We start from the raw sequence: 18,055 nt of genomic DNA on the forward strand, positions 1-18,055 counted from the left end.
ATTAATTCCCTATTCAGTTTAAGGAGGTTTACTGTGGAATCTCACAATATTTCAGTGAAATCTCATGAGATCAAAGCATAGCATGACCTCAGTGCTGCTGATGCTGATTTGCTATTGTTGTTGGGGTTTTTTTTTCTGCTGAAGTATAACTGTTACCAGAGCACTCTTGTGAGCTAAAGACATTTTGATGTAAAATATCTTCATTTTTTTACATAGAGATGTTCATGTGATATTTTCATGTCCGCTTTTTACAGTTATGCTGCATCACTTTCAATTGATTTAGAATATGGGTATTATGTCCCTTTAAATATACATATATAAAAAAAAGCCAGATTCACTTTCTCAACAGCTAACATAATTATGAGAGTGAGGTGTGCTTGTGTCCGATAAAAACACTTCTTTATTTTATATCTGTCCATAAACCAATCACCAATACTTGGAGACATCAATGGAAAATTAACATTTTATGACCTTATCTCTTCTATAACCCACTGGGAGTGTAATTTCTTCTACTGGCTGTGTTAACACAGCTTGGCCTTGAGGCCAAAAACTTTCAGGATAGGTGGGGATACCACAGGCTAAATCGGCTATTTCAAATGCCAATATAAAGGTAATGTAAATACTTGTAAACAATGTAATACACTCCAGCAGGTAAAGTGGATCATTGGGAACAAATTAAAGGTTAGAAAGTTTTTGAGTAAACTGTCCCTTTAAAGGGACATTAAACACTTTGAGATGGTAATATAAAAATAAATGATACATTGTATATATAAAAAAAAAAAAACTAAGCCGTATACTTGCATTTTTTATTTTGACTCCTCTTCCTGTAATTCGAGCTTTTCATTTTGTGTTAAAAATGTAAGTTATATTCCACACAGCCATTGGCTGCACACTCCTATTTTTAACTGTCCCTAATTGGCCACAGCAGAGAAGGTAACCTAAGTTACAACATGGCAGCTTCCATTGCTTTATAGACACTAAATATTAACAAAACAAGTTTAAAGTTTTAAACTGCTAATGAACCTTTAAAAAATACTTCTAAACATTATTCTCAGACTAATCTTTTCTTTGAATGCATCATTCTATCTAGTGTTTGTTTAGTGTTTAATGTCCCTTTAAGAATAAAATGTCATGCATGTAGGCCTTTTAATAAAATAACTGCTTCAAAATGCCTGAGAGAGAGGAACTTAAATACTAAACTCCAAAATTTAACTTTCATAATTCAGATAGAGCATGACGTTTTAAGATACTTTCCAATTTACTCCCATTATCATTTTTTTTATTTGCACACTTTCTGAGGCACCAGATCCTACTGAGCTTGGGCAAGAGATCACAGTGTATACGTATACTAGTCGGTTATTGGCTGATGTGTCTATAAAACACTGGGAGCTGCCATGTTGTAACTTAGGTTACTTTCTCTGCTGTGACCAATTAGGGACAGTTCTAAATAGATCACTGGAGTGTACAGCCAATGGCTGTGTGTAATATAACAGTGTTCTGCACATCCATTTCTAACAGGAACTGAAATGCTCAGAATTACAGAATGGAATTTCAGGAAAAGAGAACAAAATGAATAGTGAAAGTATATTGCAGAGGTTTTTTTTATATATACAATTAATCATTTTATATTACCATCTCATCGTGTTTAATATCCCTTTAATGGTCCTTTAATTCTTATGGAAGATGTGCATATATCAGGGATTCTTGAGTTCACGTGCAGTAAATGTCCTTACAACCTCTTCTGGAAGTCTATGTACTTATGAATGCTGAGCCTTCTACTCTCCAACTTTTTCTGCTATTTTTGTTTTTGTTAATTTGTTGTAAACCTTCCTTTTTACATTTTCTAGCTCTGCTGCTGCATTATTTACCAAGTTTTAAATTGTCTGAAATAACACCTAAGTCCCATTCCTCTTAGGTTACCTTCAGTAAAGTGCCATTGAGTCTGTAATTTCACTTTACGATTTTTGCATTCAAAATGCATAATGTTGTACTTTTGTTGTGTAAAATGTTTGATACCACTTAGTTATCCAATCCTATTTATTTTAATATCTCTAGTAATTTGCTTTACCGCTCTTGGAGTTGCAAAGACTTCCATTCCTTTAAAGTAGATGCCAATGCCCCTGATATGGCACTCCCCAGCTATGACTGCATCCTAGTGAATAGTTTACACATTTAATCTCCTGCTTAAATTGTTAAATTAAGGAATATAGGACATTGCAATATACAGTCATTATTTTGCCTGCTTGTTCATTTTTTCTTATTTTATTAGATGTGTTCCCACTTACCCTCCTCTCTTCACCTATCACTTAGAAACTTTATTTTCATAGTGGACAGTACAGCCAATCAGAAGCTACTGTCCTCCTCTTAACGTAGAATAGCAGAGTGCACATGAATCTCTGCTTACTCTGGACTAGATTACGAGTGTCGCAATAACTGTTGCGCACAAGCGAAAAGAGGTTTATGTCGGATCTTTGCCGTGTTGGAAGTAGACTGCATAATACAGGTTGAATGTAAACACGTTCACTTGAGCGCAGTTGAATTTACAAGTGTCGGGATAACGCGACTTCAGAGTTCTGGTTAACTGTTACACAAGTCAATATAGTTGCCCAAAAAACATCAAAAATAAATTTAAACGTACAGTTACACTTATAATAACACTAATTAAAAATTATTTTTTTAAAACAAATTGTAATAAAACGTTATTAGGGCTCAAAGATATGAGGTCACTGTCTAATGATCACTGCAAGCTCTGTGGCACCATTCAAGTACATGTAGTGCGCTCCCATGTAAGGTAAAACAGCCAACAGCTTTACCTAGCAGGGGAGTGCTCTACATGCAGTTGAATGGCGCCACAGATCTCGCTGTGATCATTAGACAGTGAGGCGTGACGCAGTATTTGTAAAAACTGCCGTGTAGAAGAGGACAGCTTCAGACAGGAGGTAAGTATCGTTTTAGGTGCAAAATGAATCATTTACAAAAGCACATATAAAAAAGAAAACATCCGTATGTTACATAATTCTGCACATTTACTGTCACTTTCATTTTGAGTTTAGTATCCATTTAAAGCTATTTGTGTGCGAGTGCCACCTACTTCCTGTTGCCATTTATTGGTACATATAAATTACAGAGAAACCACTAGTCTGGGATAGGGGGTAGGAGAGCCATGTTAAAGGAAAAGGGAGAGCTGAGAGACAAAAACAGTAATGATACACTTTTAAAACTTCTCTAGAGACCCACAAACAAAGCTATAAGGAAGAGAATGGATAGAGAGGAATTTATCCAGGCTAATAATAATTGTGTTTGTTTTGTTGTGAAAATAGAACATCTGCTGACTTAACTTGTGTGCAGCATTTAATAAACAGTTATGTATGCACTGATATTGTTTGCTGTGTATATGGTACATGGGAAAGAACAGTTGTGTAGCTTCAATGTGTCAGAGGGAAAGCTATCGTCTAATATAAATATACATTTCCCTATCTCTTCCAGAATCTTATTGCTTCCTACAAAGACACACGGAATGGACTCATGGGACTGGATTACTCAACCAAATTTGCTCCGTGGTAAGGATCAAATGGCTACGTTTTAAATCACAGCATTTTAGTAACAAAACCCTTGTGCTCTGATACTTTTAATGGCTTGGAGAGTAATTGTTCCTCTCTTACTAGATGGTACAATGGTGCATAATAGTGCAGAAGTTTGCCTTTAGCATGGGTGAAACAGAAGAAGAATGGGAATTATAAGGAAATGCTCCAGCTATTTTAATTTTAAAACGTAAAATAAAAATAGAGGATCAATGGAATTGGTTGAAAAGCTTCCATGTATTCAAAACCTTTTAGGTAAAAGTGGATTGATCCCTAATCAGCCAGTTTATATTAATTTGTCAGAAACCAGAAATATGTTTAAAAAAGGATTAGCCTTCAAATGTTCTCTTTCTAGTGTGAAGTCTCACTTTTTATACTATTGCACTTCTATAGAACCATTCTGGTGGGCTATTGCACTCATGTAGAACCATACTGGTGGGTTGTTGTACTCATGCAGAACCATACTGGTGGGTTGTTGTACTCATGCAGAACCATACTGGTGGGTTGTTGTACTCATGCAGAACCATACTGGTGGGTTGTTGTACTAGTGCACTGACGTAGAACCATACTGGTGGGCTATTATACTATTGCACTCATGTAGAACCATACTGGTGGGTTGTTGTACTGGTGCACTGACGTAGAACCATACTGGTGGGTTGTTGTACTAGTTCACTGACGTAGAACCATACTGGTGGGCTATTATACTATTGCACTCATGAAGAACCATACTGGTGAGTTGTTGTACTGGTGCACTGACGTAGAACCATACTGGTGGGCTATTATACTATTGCACTCATGTAGAACCATACTGGTGGGTTGTTGTACTGGTGCACTGACATAGAACCATACTGGTGGGTTGTTGTACTAGTGCACTGACGTAGAACCATACTGGTGGGCTATTGTACTATTGCACTCATGTAGAACCATACTGGTGGGTTGTTGTACTCATGCAGAACCATACTGGTGGGTTGTTGTACTGGTGCACTGACGTAGAACCATACTGGTGGGTTGTTGTACTAGTGCACTGACGTAGAACCATATTGGTGGGCTATTATACTATTGCACTCATGTAGAACCATACTGGTGAGTTGTTGTACTGGTGCACTGACTTAGAACCATACTGGTGGGCTATTATACTATTGCACTCATGTAGAACCATACTGGTGGGTTGTTGTACTGGTGCACTGACGTAGAACCATACTGGTGGGTTGTTGTACTAGTGCACTGACGTAGAACCATACTGGTGGGCTATTGTACTATTGCACTCATGTAGAACCATACTGGTGGGTTGTACTAGTGCACTGACGTAGAACCATACTGGTGGGTTGTACTAGTGCACTGACGTAGAACCATACTGGTGGGCTATTGTACTATTGCACTCATGTAGAACCATACTGGTGGTCTACTGTACTATTGCACTCATGTAGAACCATACTGGTTATCTACTGTAATATTGCACTCCTGTAGAATCATACTGATGGGCTATTATACTATTGCACTCATGCAGAACCATACTGGTGGGTTTTTGTACTAGTGCACTGACGTAGAACCATACTGGTGGGCTGTTGTACTATTGCACTTCTATAGAACCATTCTGGTGGGCTATTGCACTCATGTAGAACCATACTGATGGGCTATTATACTATTGCACTCATGCAGAACTATACTGGTGGGTTGTTGTACTAGTGCACTGACGTAGAACCATACTGGTGGGCTATTGCTCTCATGTAGAACCATACTGGTGGGCTATTATACTATTGCACTCATGCAGAACCATACTGGTGGGTTGTTGTACTAGTGCACTGACGTAGAACCATTTCGGTGGGCTATTATACTATTGCACTCATGCAAAACCATACTGGTGGGTTGTTGTACTAGTGCACTGACGTAGAACCATACTGGTGGGCTGTTGTACTATTGCACTTCTATAGAACCATTCTGGTGGGCTATTGCACTCATGTAGAACCATACTGATGGGCTATTATACTATTGCACTCATGCAGAACCATACTGGTGGGTTGTTGTACTAGTGCACTGATGTAGAACCATACTGGTGGGCTATTATACTATTGCACTCATGCAGGACCATACTGGTGGGCTATTATACTATTGCACTCATGCAGAACCATACTGGTGGGTTGTTGTACTAGTGCACTGACGTAGAACCATACTGGTGGGTTGTTGTACTAGTGCACTGACGTAGAACCATACTGGGGGGCTATTATACTATTGCACTCATGCAGAACCATACTGGTGGGTTGTTGTACTAGTGCACTGACGTAGAACCATACTGGTGGGCTGTTGTACTATTGCACTTCTATAGAATCATTCTGGTGGGCTATTGCACTCATGTAGAACCATACTGGGCTATTATACTATTGCATTCATGCAGGACCATACTGGTGGGCTATTATACTATTGCACTCATGCAAAACCATACTGGTGGGTTGTTGTACTAGTGCACTGACGTAGAACCATACTGGTGGGCTGTTGTACTATTGCATTTCTATAGAATCATTCTGGTGGGCTATTGCACTCATGTAGAACCATACTGGGCTATTATACTATTGCATTCATGCAGGACCATACTGGTGGGCTATTATACTATTGCACTCATGCAGAACCATACTGGTGGGTTGTTGTACTATTACACTCATGTAAAACCATATTGGTGGACTATTGTACTATTGCACTCATGCATAACCATACTGGTGGTATTTTGTACTATTGCACTCATGTAGAACCATACTGGTGGTCTATTGTACTATTGCACTCATGTAGAACCATACTGGTGGTCTACTGTACTATTGCACTCATTTAGAACCATCCTGGTGGTCTACTGTACTATTGCACTCATGTAGAACCATACTGGTGGGCTACTGTAATATTGCACTCATGTAGAACCATACTGGTGGTCTACTGTAATATTGCACTCATGTAGAACCATTCTGGTGGGCTATTGCACTCATGTAGAACCATACTGGTGGGCTATTGTACTATTGCACTCATGTAAAACCATACTGGTGGGCTATTGTACTATTGCACTCATGCAGGACCATACTGGTGGGCTATTATATTATTGCACTCATGCAGAACCATACTGGTGGGTTGTTGTACTATTACACTCATGTAAAACCATACTGGTGGGCTATTGTACTATTACACTCCATGTACAACCATACTGGTGGGCTATTGTACTATTACACTCCATGTACAACCATACTGGTGGGCTATTGTACTATTGCACTCATGTAGAACTATACTGGTGGGCTATTGTACTTTTACACTCCATGTACAACCATACTGGTGGGCTATTGTACTATTGCACTCATGTAGAACCATACTAGTGGGCTGTTGTACTATTGCACTCATGCAGAACCATACTGGTGGGTTGTTGTACTAGTGCACTGATGTAGAACCATACTGGTGGGCTATTATACTATTGCACTCATGCAGGACCATACTGGTGGGTTGTTGTACTAGTGCACTGATGTAGAACCATACTGGTGGGCTATTATACTATTGCACTAATGCAGGACCATACTGGTGGGATATTGTACTATTACACTCATGTAAAACCATACTGGTGGGCTATTGTACTATTGCACTCATGTAGAACCATACTGGTGGTCTATTGTACTAGTGCACTCATGTAGAACCATACTGGTGGGCTCTTGTACTATTGCACTCATGTAGAACCATACTGGTGGACTGTTGTACTCATGTAGAACCATACTGGTGGACTGTTGTACTCATGTAGAACCATACTGGTGGACTGTTGTACTCATGTAGAACCATACTGGTGGGCTATTGTACTATTGCTCTAATGTAGAACCATACTGGTGGGCTACTGTACTAGTGCACTCATGTAGAACCATACTGGTGGGCTATTGTACTATTGCACTCATGTAGAACCATATTGGTGGGCTATTGTACTATTGCACTCATGCAGAACCATAATGGTGGTCTTTTGTACTATTGCACTCATGTAGAACCATACTGGTGGTCTGTTGTACTCATGTAGAACCATATTGCTGGGTTATTGTACTATTGCACTCATGCAGAACCATACTGGTGGTCTACTGTACTATTGCACTCATGTAGAACCATACTGGTGGTCTACTGTACTATTGCACTCATGTAGAACCATACTGGTGGTCTACTGTACTATTGCACTCATGTAGAACCATCCTGGTGGTCTACTGTACTATTGCACTCATGTAGAACCATACTGGTGGGCTTTTGTACTACTGCACTCATGTAGAACCATTCTGGTGGTCTATTGTACTATTGCACTCATGCAGAACCATACTGGTGGTCTACTGTACTATTGCACTCATGTAGAACAATACTGGTGGGCTATTGTACTATTGCACTCATGTAGAACCATCCTGGTGGGCTTTTGTACTACTGCACTCGTGTAGAACCATTCTGGTGGTCTATTGTAATATTGCATTTTGGGGGGTTGGGATTGTAAAAAAAATTTTGTTTAATTTTCTAAATAACATTAATTGAAACAGTTTTTGCTGCGTGTCCTCTGACTTTAATAAATAGATATAAAGATGGGTTATTATGATTAAATGGTTTCTTGAATTTTGTGCTCTGATCTCAGGCTTGCTTTGGGTTGTATCTCTCCACGATACATTTATGAACAGATCAAAAAATATGAACAAGAACGAACTGCAAATCAAAGCACTTACTGGTAAGAAAAAACAAACACCCATAAAACTTAAAGGGACATGAAACTCAACATTTTTCTTTCATGAGTCAGAGAGATCATACAATTTGAAACAACTTTCAAATTTACTTCTATTATCTAATTTGCTTCATTCTCTTGATATCCTTTGTTGAAGGAACAGTAATGTGCTACTGGGAGCTAGCTGAACGCCAATGACAGGGGTTTAAATGTGTAGCCACCAATCAGCAGCTTCTGAGTCTACCTAGGTATTTTCAACAAAGGATACAAAAAGAACAATAAAATAGGTAATTGGAACTTCTTTTTTTTAATTGCATGCTATGTCTGAATTATGACAAAGTGAAAATTAAGCTTAAATGAATTAGATAGAGCATGGAATTTTAAACAACTTTTCCAACTTACCGCAGTTATCAGTTTAGCATAGTTGTCTTGCTCTCTGTTAAAAAAAAATACTAGGTGAGCTTAGGAGCGTGCACGTGTCTTTTGCCGTCTGTCAGCATTGTTTGCAACAATATTTACAGTAATGTTATACATAGTTGCCAACACATCTGTCATGAAGTGCTGCAGGCACGTTCACACTTCTAAGATTGTATCAGTTTACCAACCTTTAATGTTCAACAAATGATACCAACAGAACAAAGCAAATTTAATACAAGTAAATTGGAAAGTTAAAAATTGAATGCTCTATCGAAATAAACATTTAATTTTGTCTTTTCTGTCCGTTTTAAGTGTGTAAAGAAACAGCAATTTTAACCTAGTGTAAACATTGTTATGAAACCATTATCCTATAATTGTATCAGCTGATACTGTATTTATAAAGGACTTGCACAAAGGTTTCTTTCAAAGAGTAAAAAAATTGGTGAACCATTTATAAAAAGAAAAATTGAAAGTGAGGCGCAATTTGTTAATTTGTGCGATTCTTTCTGTTAAAAAGTTCCTGCAGTGTACACGTTCCCTTCTATATATTCATGCGACAAATAAACAGTTACTCATGTCTGGTATTCACTGATGTGGTAGAAATGCTGAGCGCTCATGATTCAGACACAGCATGACCGTCTGTTTAAGTACTTTTCCAATTTACCGCTATTATCAAATGTGCATTGTTCTCTTTGCTTTTGTTGAAAATCATCATACAGTACCTAGGTAGTCTTAAAGAGGCCGAAAACCGCAAAAAAATATTTTGTGATTCAGATAGAACATTCAATTTTAAACACCTTTCTAATGTACTTCTATTATCAAATTTTCTTCCTTTTCTTGCTATCCTTTGTTAAGAAGCAGGAAGGTAAGTTCAGTAGTGTGCACGTGTCTGCAGTACTATACGGCAGCTGTTTTGCAACACTGTTATACTATAGCAAGAGCACTAGATGGCAGCTCAGGCATGTGCATGCTACCTATCTAGATATCTCTTCAACAAAGAATAACATGAGAACAAAGCAAATTTGATCATCACCAAATATGTTCATCTAGTTAACATAAGTGCATTGCTGATCTTGAAACAATCTAGGTTTTCTCTTTAACCTCTTAAGGACATGTGACGGAATTTTTCCGTCATAAAACAATTGAGCAAACTGAAAGCTGTGTCCTTAAAGGGTTAACAAAGGATACCTAGAGGACAAAGCAAATTTGATGATAGAAATAATTTGGAAAGTTGTTTAAAATTGTGAAACAAGTGTAATATGGCAGCAATTTAAAATCCTGTGTTCTTGCAGATATAACATATAGTCACATATGCTACACTTCCGCAGGCTCTTTATAGGTGCGCACAAGTACAAAAAAGAAAATGCTCTGTGTGTCCATTTTATTTTTGCACTACTTATAAAATGTTTAGTTATGTCCCTTTCTATGTAATTTAGCTCTGAAAATAGAGCAATATCTGACTCTCAGAACTTGAAATGCAACTGCTGACTTCTCAAGGCTAAATCTGCTACATATCTGTCCCTAATTGGTTTTATCAGATAACGGCAAATAATTATGGCAGTGGCCCTGTTGTCTACAGACTAAAGCCCAGATTGGCTCCTACAGATAAGGCAAATAGTGGGTGGAGTTTGGTTATTGAAAACTAATTGCAGTAAAAAGGATGTTTAATTTGTTTTAAAAATGTTAGGACTTGGCTGATATAATCTATAGCAACACAACAAAAATGTCTTCTAATTACAAGTTGTTTACTGACCCTTTAAAATAGCTCTAAAATTAGAAATATAATGAGTTCTACAAATCCGATGTATATAATGTGTTTGATTTATTTGTGTTTTAGGGTCATTTTTGAACTTCTCTGGAGGGATTATTTCCGATTTGTCGCACTGAAGTACGGAAAAAGAATATTTTTTTTGAGAGGTTAGTATGGTGTGTTAAAGGGACAGTCTACACCTTAGTCATCTTAAAGCCTTACCTTAGATTAAAGGAATAAACTAGTCAAATTAAACTTTCATGATTCAGATAGAGGATGCAATTTAAAGCAACTTTCTTATTTACTCCTATTATCAATTATTCTTTGTTCTTTTGCTATCATTATTTTTGGTTCTCACCTGGGTAGCACTTTCTGATTGGTGTCTAAATATAGCCACCATTCAGCAGGTGCTACCCAGGTGCTGAACCAAAAATGGTCCGGCTCTTAAACTTACATTCAAATAAAGATAGCAAGAGAACAAAGAAAAATTATCATAGGAGTAAATGAGAAAGTTGCTTAAAATTGCAGGCACTATCTAAATCATGAAAGTTCAATTTTGACTAGACTATTCCTTTAAGTTGCAAATATCATCCTGCACCCCTTTCTATATCATGCAGCAGGAACCGTATGAATGAATATTGTTTCTGGCCACTTTGAAATGGTTGCTAAGCTCCACCCACTGATGACATCACAGTCCGGGCTACATCTAGGCACTCTGCTGAATAGCATTGACAGTCTGTTGAATCTAACTAGTGAGCCTTTTGTGATTGGACGTGATATTCAGCCCAGATTGTGATTTTATGAGTGGGAGGAGCTTGACAGCCATTTCAAAGTTGCCAGAAACCATATTCTGTTTAAAATAACTTTTTAACAATTCCTGCTGCATGAAGTAGAATAGGTGCTGGGGGCTTTTTGCAGCTTAATCTAAGGGAAGAGTTTAAGATGACTAAGGTGTAGACTGTCCCTTTAATACATTTATTGATTCATTTTGACAAACAATTGTGTGTGTATGAATTAAGTTCATAATCTTTAGTGCAACTGACCATTAAATAGAAATGTTTGTAAACCGCGATTCTTTCTAGGACTTCAGGACAAGGAGGTTCCATGGAAGAGAGACCCAAAGCTGTTTGATGCATGGAAAGGTTTGTGATATTTCTTTTTCCAAATACTTCTACAACTTCAGATTGAAGAGTAATAAGTAGCTATGGAACATATATTAAAAATTATATTTAATTATTTATTATTATTATTATTACACAGAAGGCCGTACTGGAGTACCCTTTGTTGATGCCAACATGCGTGAGCTGGCTGCAACAGGCTTTATGTCTAACAGAGGACGGCAGAATGTTGCCAGTTTTTTGACCAAGGACCTTGGTCTCGATTGGCGGATGGGCGCGGAATGGTTTGAATACCTTCTGGTAAGTAGAGAGTTTTCCCAGTTTAGCATTGTTTTTCAACCGCAGTCCTTAAGTACCCCCAACAGGCCAGGTTTTCATTATAGCTGAACTAGAGCACAGGTGAAATAATCAGCTTATGGGTGAGAGCAGGTTAGTAACCATGGTTACTGATCAGCTGATTACTTCACCTCTGCACTGGTTCAGTTATGAGCAAAACCTGGCCTGTTGGGGGTACTTGAGGGCCGCGGTTAAGAAACACTGCAATAAAGCATCTTAACCCTGAGATTGTTACTCTAGTAGCTTTTTAATTATCCCTTAGAAAACCTAGGTTACAACATGGCAATGCCTGTTACTTTTTAATTACTAAAACTGTTCACGTGTTTCTTCAATAAAAGAACAAATTATATATTTTTTTATTTTTTCAAAAAGAACTTTATTGAACATCCAAAACAACTGTATTACATCATACAGATTAAGTATATAAAGATAATTGGGGATATATTACATAACTGAAGTGTAATGTCCACAGCAAAACTATTCCCCTCTGATAAGGAAAGTTGCAAGGAGAGTAGAGTGAGGAGGAAAGTTAGTAGTGGTGAATCCTACTAGTGATGTCGTCTCTTCATATCTTTAGGTATTAGCTCTTTTGTGTTATTTCCTTTCTTCTTTTTTACATTTTGAATATTATTTGATTTCATACAAACATAAACTATAAATATAGGTAAATAATTAGAACAAGTAACAATGAGTTAACATAAAGCACAATAATAATTGCGTAAGGTATCACTTTACATTCCAGTGTTAAACTAGTGTGTTCATAAACAATAATCAAATTTATTAGTGAGGGGCTTATTATGCCAGATCCAAGAGAGAAAAAAAAAAAAAGTGGGTAAGTAAGAGGGGAGTATGCATGTTTTCTGGGGGAAGGAGACAGCCTCTGCAGAGGTCACTTTTCAGTTCTCACCATTGCATTATTTCATGTACAGGTATACCTCACTTTACAGCGCTTCACTTTACAGCGATTCGCTAATACAGCGCTTTGTGGAGCTGAAGTTCAACCTCCAAGCATTTTGAAACAGTGCTGTAAATCATTGTGAGATTGCAAGAAAAGTGACTGGCACCATTTTGTTATGCTTAGTTCACTCTGTTAACTGCATTACAGTGCAATCTGTGTCTCAATATTGTACTCTGGTAAATTTTACTACAGTAATTGTCACTATTTTACAGGTACAGTATTTATTGAATACTTGCTGTGCTAGTGTTAAACTAAAACGTAGCACTACTGCACCCCTAATATATGTTAGTTCAAACATGTTTTTAAGATTTTAAACACTGATAAGAAAGCTAAAACTGCCTTGTTTCACTTTAAGGCGGTTTTCATTTTACAGCGGGGCTCCGGTCCCTTACCCGCTGTATGAGCGGGGTATACCTGTATCTCAATTTGTGAGGTACACAGGTAGTGATACCTCTCTAACTGCAATGTCATCGTCATTTTGCTCTTCATTCCTCCACAGTAGGAATGTTAGTTGTGTTCCAATAGGCCGGAATGAGGCTTTTAGCGCATGCTAACATTAGGACCAAGAGGGATTTTTTTAGGTTTGTTTTGGAGTTTGGTTGTGAAGCGGAATAGAAGTGTCTTGGGTGTTCTAGGTATTTCTAGTTCTAAAGTTTTCCACATATCTACCCATATTGCTTTCAGCAGCAAGCAGTCCTACCATATTTGTATGAGGAAGCCATCAGACCCGCAGCCTCCAACATTTGCCTGTTGTTTTTGGGTACATTTGTTTTAATCTGGCTGGTGTAAGGTACCACCTACTCAGTAATTTATATTGTGATTCTTGTGTGTGTGTGTGTGTGTGTGCTCAGACTGATAGGCACTTTTCTATTTTAAACATTTGTCTCCATTCTTTAACTGAGAAGGTAGCGCCCAGTTCCCAGTGCCACTGAGTGGTGTATGTTGGGAGGGTGGCCTCTTTTGGTGTTAGTAGGAGTTTATTGATTATTGAGATTAGGTGTCTAGGCATGTGGGCCATGATGCAGGGATTTTCAAATGGAGATGTGTCTGGTGAAATGTTGCTTGTGTTTGTGTGTGCCAAGGTAGTGTCTAATTTGTGAGTAGGTAAACCATGAGGAGACAATAGCGGGGTGCTCTTCTGTAGCTCTTGTGGTGTTTTCATTTTTTTTGTTCATTGTATCAAATTTAATTTAACATGGAATGAACAATCTATTCAATTTTTGGATACATGTATCTATAAAGGTGAACATGGCTTGAAGGCTGATATTTATTCTAAACCTACAGATAAAAATAACACTTTGTTATTTAACAGCTTCCATCCACCTTCTACCTTTAAAGCTATACCGAAAAGTCAGTTGTTGCGAGTAGACCGTATTCTTCAAGATCTGAAAGTCCTATGCCTAACACAGTAAAGGGAGAAAGAAACAAAAAAGATAGGTTAATTTTTGTGTCACAATACAACACTAGGAGTAGTCAAATAAACAAAATCATACGTAAATATTGGCATATTTTACAAAAATGCCACCCAGATATTAAAGCATTTTCTGAGTTACCTATGCCAGCTTACAAAAGAAGTCCTAACATAAAAGATCAGTTAGTAAGAGCAGATGTTGGTAGTAGCAAATGTACTCAGAGAACTATTACTGGGAAGCGACGTACAGGATGTTTCCCTTGTCTTTCGTGTATCAATTGCAATTCAATGATTAAGGGAGATAGAGTTTTTCATCCCTACACGGGTAAAAAATACATAATTAAGGAATATTTGACTTGTAGATCAGAGTTAATTATTTATGCCATTAAGTTTCCATGTTCTTTATTATACATTGGACAATCGACCAGAGAGGCAAGAGAAAGGATCTCTGAACACAAGTCAAATATCAGGTGTGGTAAGGATGCTCTGGTTTCTTCACATTTTTTGCAGGCTGGGCATAATATTAGTCAGCTTCGTTTTCAAATTATTGAGCAAATTCGTATGCCTAGAAGAGGTGGAGATAGTGAGGCTCTTTTAAATAAAAGAGAGGCCTTTTGGATTAACAAATTGGCCTAAAGGACTTAATAGAGAATGCAATTGGACAACTTTTAAAATTTAAGATTTAAATTTAAAAACTTGGAATTTGACAATTTACATAGGGCTCCTTTGATCTACTTTACCTAGGTGTTTAAGTTTTTTTTGTTTTGTGTTTTTTTGCTTCTTGTGTTCTTTTTTTTTTTTTTTTAAGGAAAAATTGTTTATTTCTGTTTAAAACATACATGTGTCAAAAAAAAACATGATGATCATTTGCAAAACAAAGATTAAAGGCTTAGGCCTCGTGTTAAATATAGAGTCCATACATATCTCAGATAAGTGAGTCCATAAGGAGTCCATAAGGAGTTCAATAGAGTCCAAACCGTAGAACCCCTTTGAAAGATGAACCAGTAAAGTTCCCAACATTGAGGACCTTGCATTTTCACAATTTTTCCTTCTTTTTTGTAACAAAATAACCAAAGTAAACTAGTAACAATAAACATTGAACAGTTATAATTTCCATGTGTGTCCATTAATTCTTGGTCGAAGCATACATGTATCTGTGTGTTTTCATCTAAACAAATACATCTGGTATCAACGCAATATGACATTAAGGAGTATTAACATCTAAGCCTGGAATGTGAAAGTCTGTGACAACCCATAGAACACAACGTCGTCTTAGGAAAGTAGAGGGATTCGTCTTGAGTAGTCTGTATGTAGTTGATTAGTGTATACAAAAGAGTCGTGGTAGGGCCCTAAGTGGGTCTAGAATCCCACAGAAGCAATATCTCTGCATGAGTGTCTAGTTTGTTTATTAAAAGATAGTGATATCTTTCCAGCTTGAGATTGAGTTGTATCTCTTGTATCCACTGAGCTAGGGTGGGAATTGATTCTTTTTTCCACAGTCTTGGAATTAGTTGATTTGCACTGTTAATCATTATTTGTAGTAGTTTATAGTGTAGTTGTGAGTTAAGTTTGGGGTATTTGTGGAACAGGTAGATAGTCGGGTCGTGAGGCATCGAAGTGCCAATGGTGTTTTGTATATATGGTATAATAGATGTCCAAAATGCTTGAATTTTAGGACAGGCTCACCAAATATGGAATAGCGTGCCCTCTTCCCTACACTGTCTCCAGCAGCGGTTAGAAGAACCAGGAAAGAGATGCTTGAGTCTCTGTGGTGTGAGATACCACCTAGTTAATAATTTCATGTTGGTTTCTATAAGTTTAGCCGAATATGCCGACCGTTTCACCGCTGTGAAAATTGAATGCCATTCTGTAATTGGGATTAAAAATGGTAAGTCTCTATTCCAAGCTTTAGTAAATGTTTTTAAATCGGTTTCAATTGCTGTAGTCAATAGTTTATATTACGAGAAATTGTGTGAAAGTTAGAAGAGGAAGAACTGCACAGTATCTCAAATTGTGTTCGCTGCCTATTTAGGTGGGATTTATGTGAGGACTGAAAGTAGTGGCTAAGTTGGAGGTACCGAAACCACATACTGAAAAATCCATTGCCCAAGGATTCCATGGAATATCTAGGTAGTAAATTACCACCTTCTGTCAATACATAGGCTGGTAACAGAAGATGAATGTCCTTGGTACCTGTGGGGGTGAAAGTGAGTCCCGGTGGAAAGTTATCATTCTGTAGTATAGGTGTCAGTGGGGAGGGTATTGAGGACAAATTAGGGTGTGTTTTAACTATCTCTATCCATGTATTAAAAGTCTCATGTATGATTGGGTTATTAAGGTATTTGGTCTTGGATCGATATATATCAGTCCAACACATAGAGCCCAATTGGGTACAACCGGAGAGTTCATGCTAAAGTTTAACCCATTGTTTATGATGATGCTCTTCAAACGAGCACCAATCTATAATTCTTAAAAGAAATATGGCATTTCTGTATTCCCTTATGTTTGGGACCCCTAAGCCTCCCTGGGTGGTGTTTCTGTATAGGGTTGATTTGTCAATTCTTGGTGGTTTGGCTTTCCAAATATAAGCATTAATGATTGATTGGAGTTTTGGGATCATGGATTTTGGGAGGGGGATGGGTACAGTCTGTAAAATATATAAAATCTTAGGGAGTAATGTCATTTTAGCTGCTCCTATTCTACCCAACCAGGATATAGATTTAGGGGACCAAGTCTCAGTGTTTGAGAGTATATGTGATGTTAGTGAGTCATAGTTGAGTTTGATGAACTCCTCTTGAGTTGGGGATAGATATATGCCTAAGTATTTAAAGGATTGAGTATTTAATGTAAATGGGGCAATATATTGGAGGTGTATTAAGTCTGTCTGAGTGACGTGAACTGGTAGAATGACTGACCTCATAATTTATAGAAAAATTAGACAAGTCTCCATAGTCCTTGAGAATTGAGTGAGCCGCCTTGAGGGATCTTACAGGATTTGTGAGTGTCATAAGGAGGTCGTCTGCAAATAGGGCCAGTTTGTACTCTGAAGTTTTGATTTTAATACCTTCCACTAAATTTGAGGAGCGTAAAATAGCAGCCAGAACTTCCATAGACAAAACAAATAGTAAGGGAGAAAGAGGGCAACCTTGACGGCTACCATTTCGGATTGGGAAGGGATCTGACAAGAGGCCATTGACCTTGATTTTTGCTGTAGGGACAGTATATAGTGCAGTAATTTTAAATATAAAATCTTTTGGTAAGCCAAATTTGTGTAAGGTGCATGTCAAAAATGTCCAATCCAACCTATCAAACGCCTTTTCGGCATCTGTAGAGATAAAAAGGGTTGGAATATTCTGTCTATATGAATATTGAAGTAAGTGTAATGCCTTAACTGTATTGTCCTTGGCTTCTCTTTGCGGGACAAACCCTGTTTGGTCATTGTGGATCAGATATGGAAGTGATAAATTCAGTCGATTGGCCAGGATCTTGGAATAGATCTTGAGATCTACATTCAGCAAAGATATAGGTCTAAAGTTTGATGGTGTATCTGTTGGTTTACCCGGCTTGGGCAGGACTGTAATAAGTGCCTCCAGCATGCTTGGTGGGAATGGATTTTCTGGGCCTATGGAATTGAAGAGTTGTAAAAGGTGAGGAGAGAGAATTGGTTTATAAGTTTTGTAATAGAGATTACTAAAGCCATCCGGCCCAGGGCTTTTACCATTCTTAAGTGACTGAATAGCAATGTCTAACTCCTGAGGAGTGATGGCTTGGCTTAGGAGCTGGAGGTG

At 37.7% G+C, this 18,055-nt stretch overlaps 1 protein-coding gene across 1 annotated transcript in view; it reads left to right on the plus strand.

Moving 5' to 3' along the window:
* LOC128660131 (cryptochrome DASH) overlaps positions 1 to 18,055 on the plus strand; it is a 74,619-nt gene that overhangs the window by 21,025 nt on the left and 35,539 nt on the right. Inside the window, exons 7-11 of the mRNA XM_053713778.1 lie at positions 3,487 to 3,560; positions 8,194 to 8,283; positions 10,532 to 10,611; positions 11,527 to 11,586; positions 11,705 to 11,862. Of these exons, the coding sequence (XP_053569753.1) occupies positions 3,487 to 3,560; positions 8,194 to 8,283; positions 10,532 to 10,611; positions 11,527 to 11,586; positions 11,705 to 11,862 (462 nt within the window). The remainder of the gene's footprint in view (positions 1 to 3,486; positions 3,561 to 8,193; positions 8,284 to 10,531; positions 10,612 to 11,526; positions 11,587 to 11,704; positions 11,863 to 18,055) is intronic.

The sequence above is a fragment of the Bombina bombina genome, chromosome 5 (genome assembly GCF_027579735.1).
Source record: "Bombina bombina isolate aBomBom1 chromosome 5, aBomBom1.pri, whole genome shotgun sequence".
Lineage (NCBI taxonomy): Eukaryota > Metazoa > Chordata > Amphibia > Anura > Bombinatoridae > Bombina > Bombina bombina.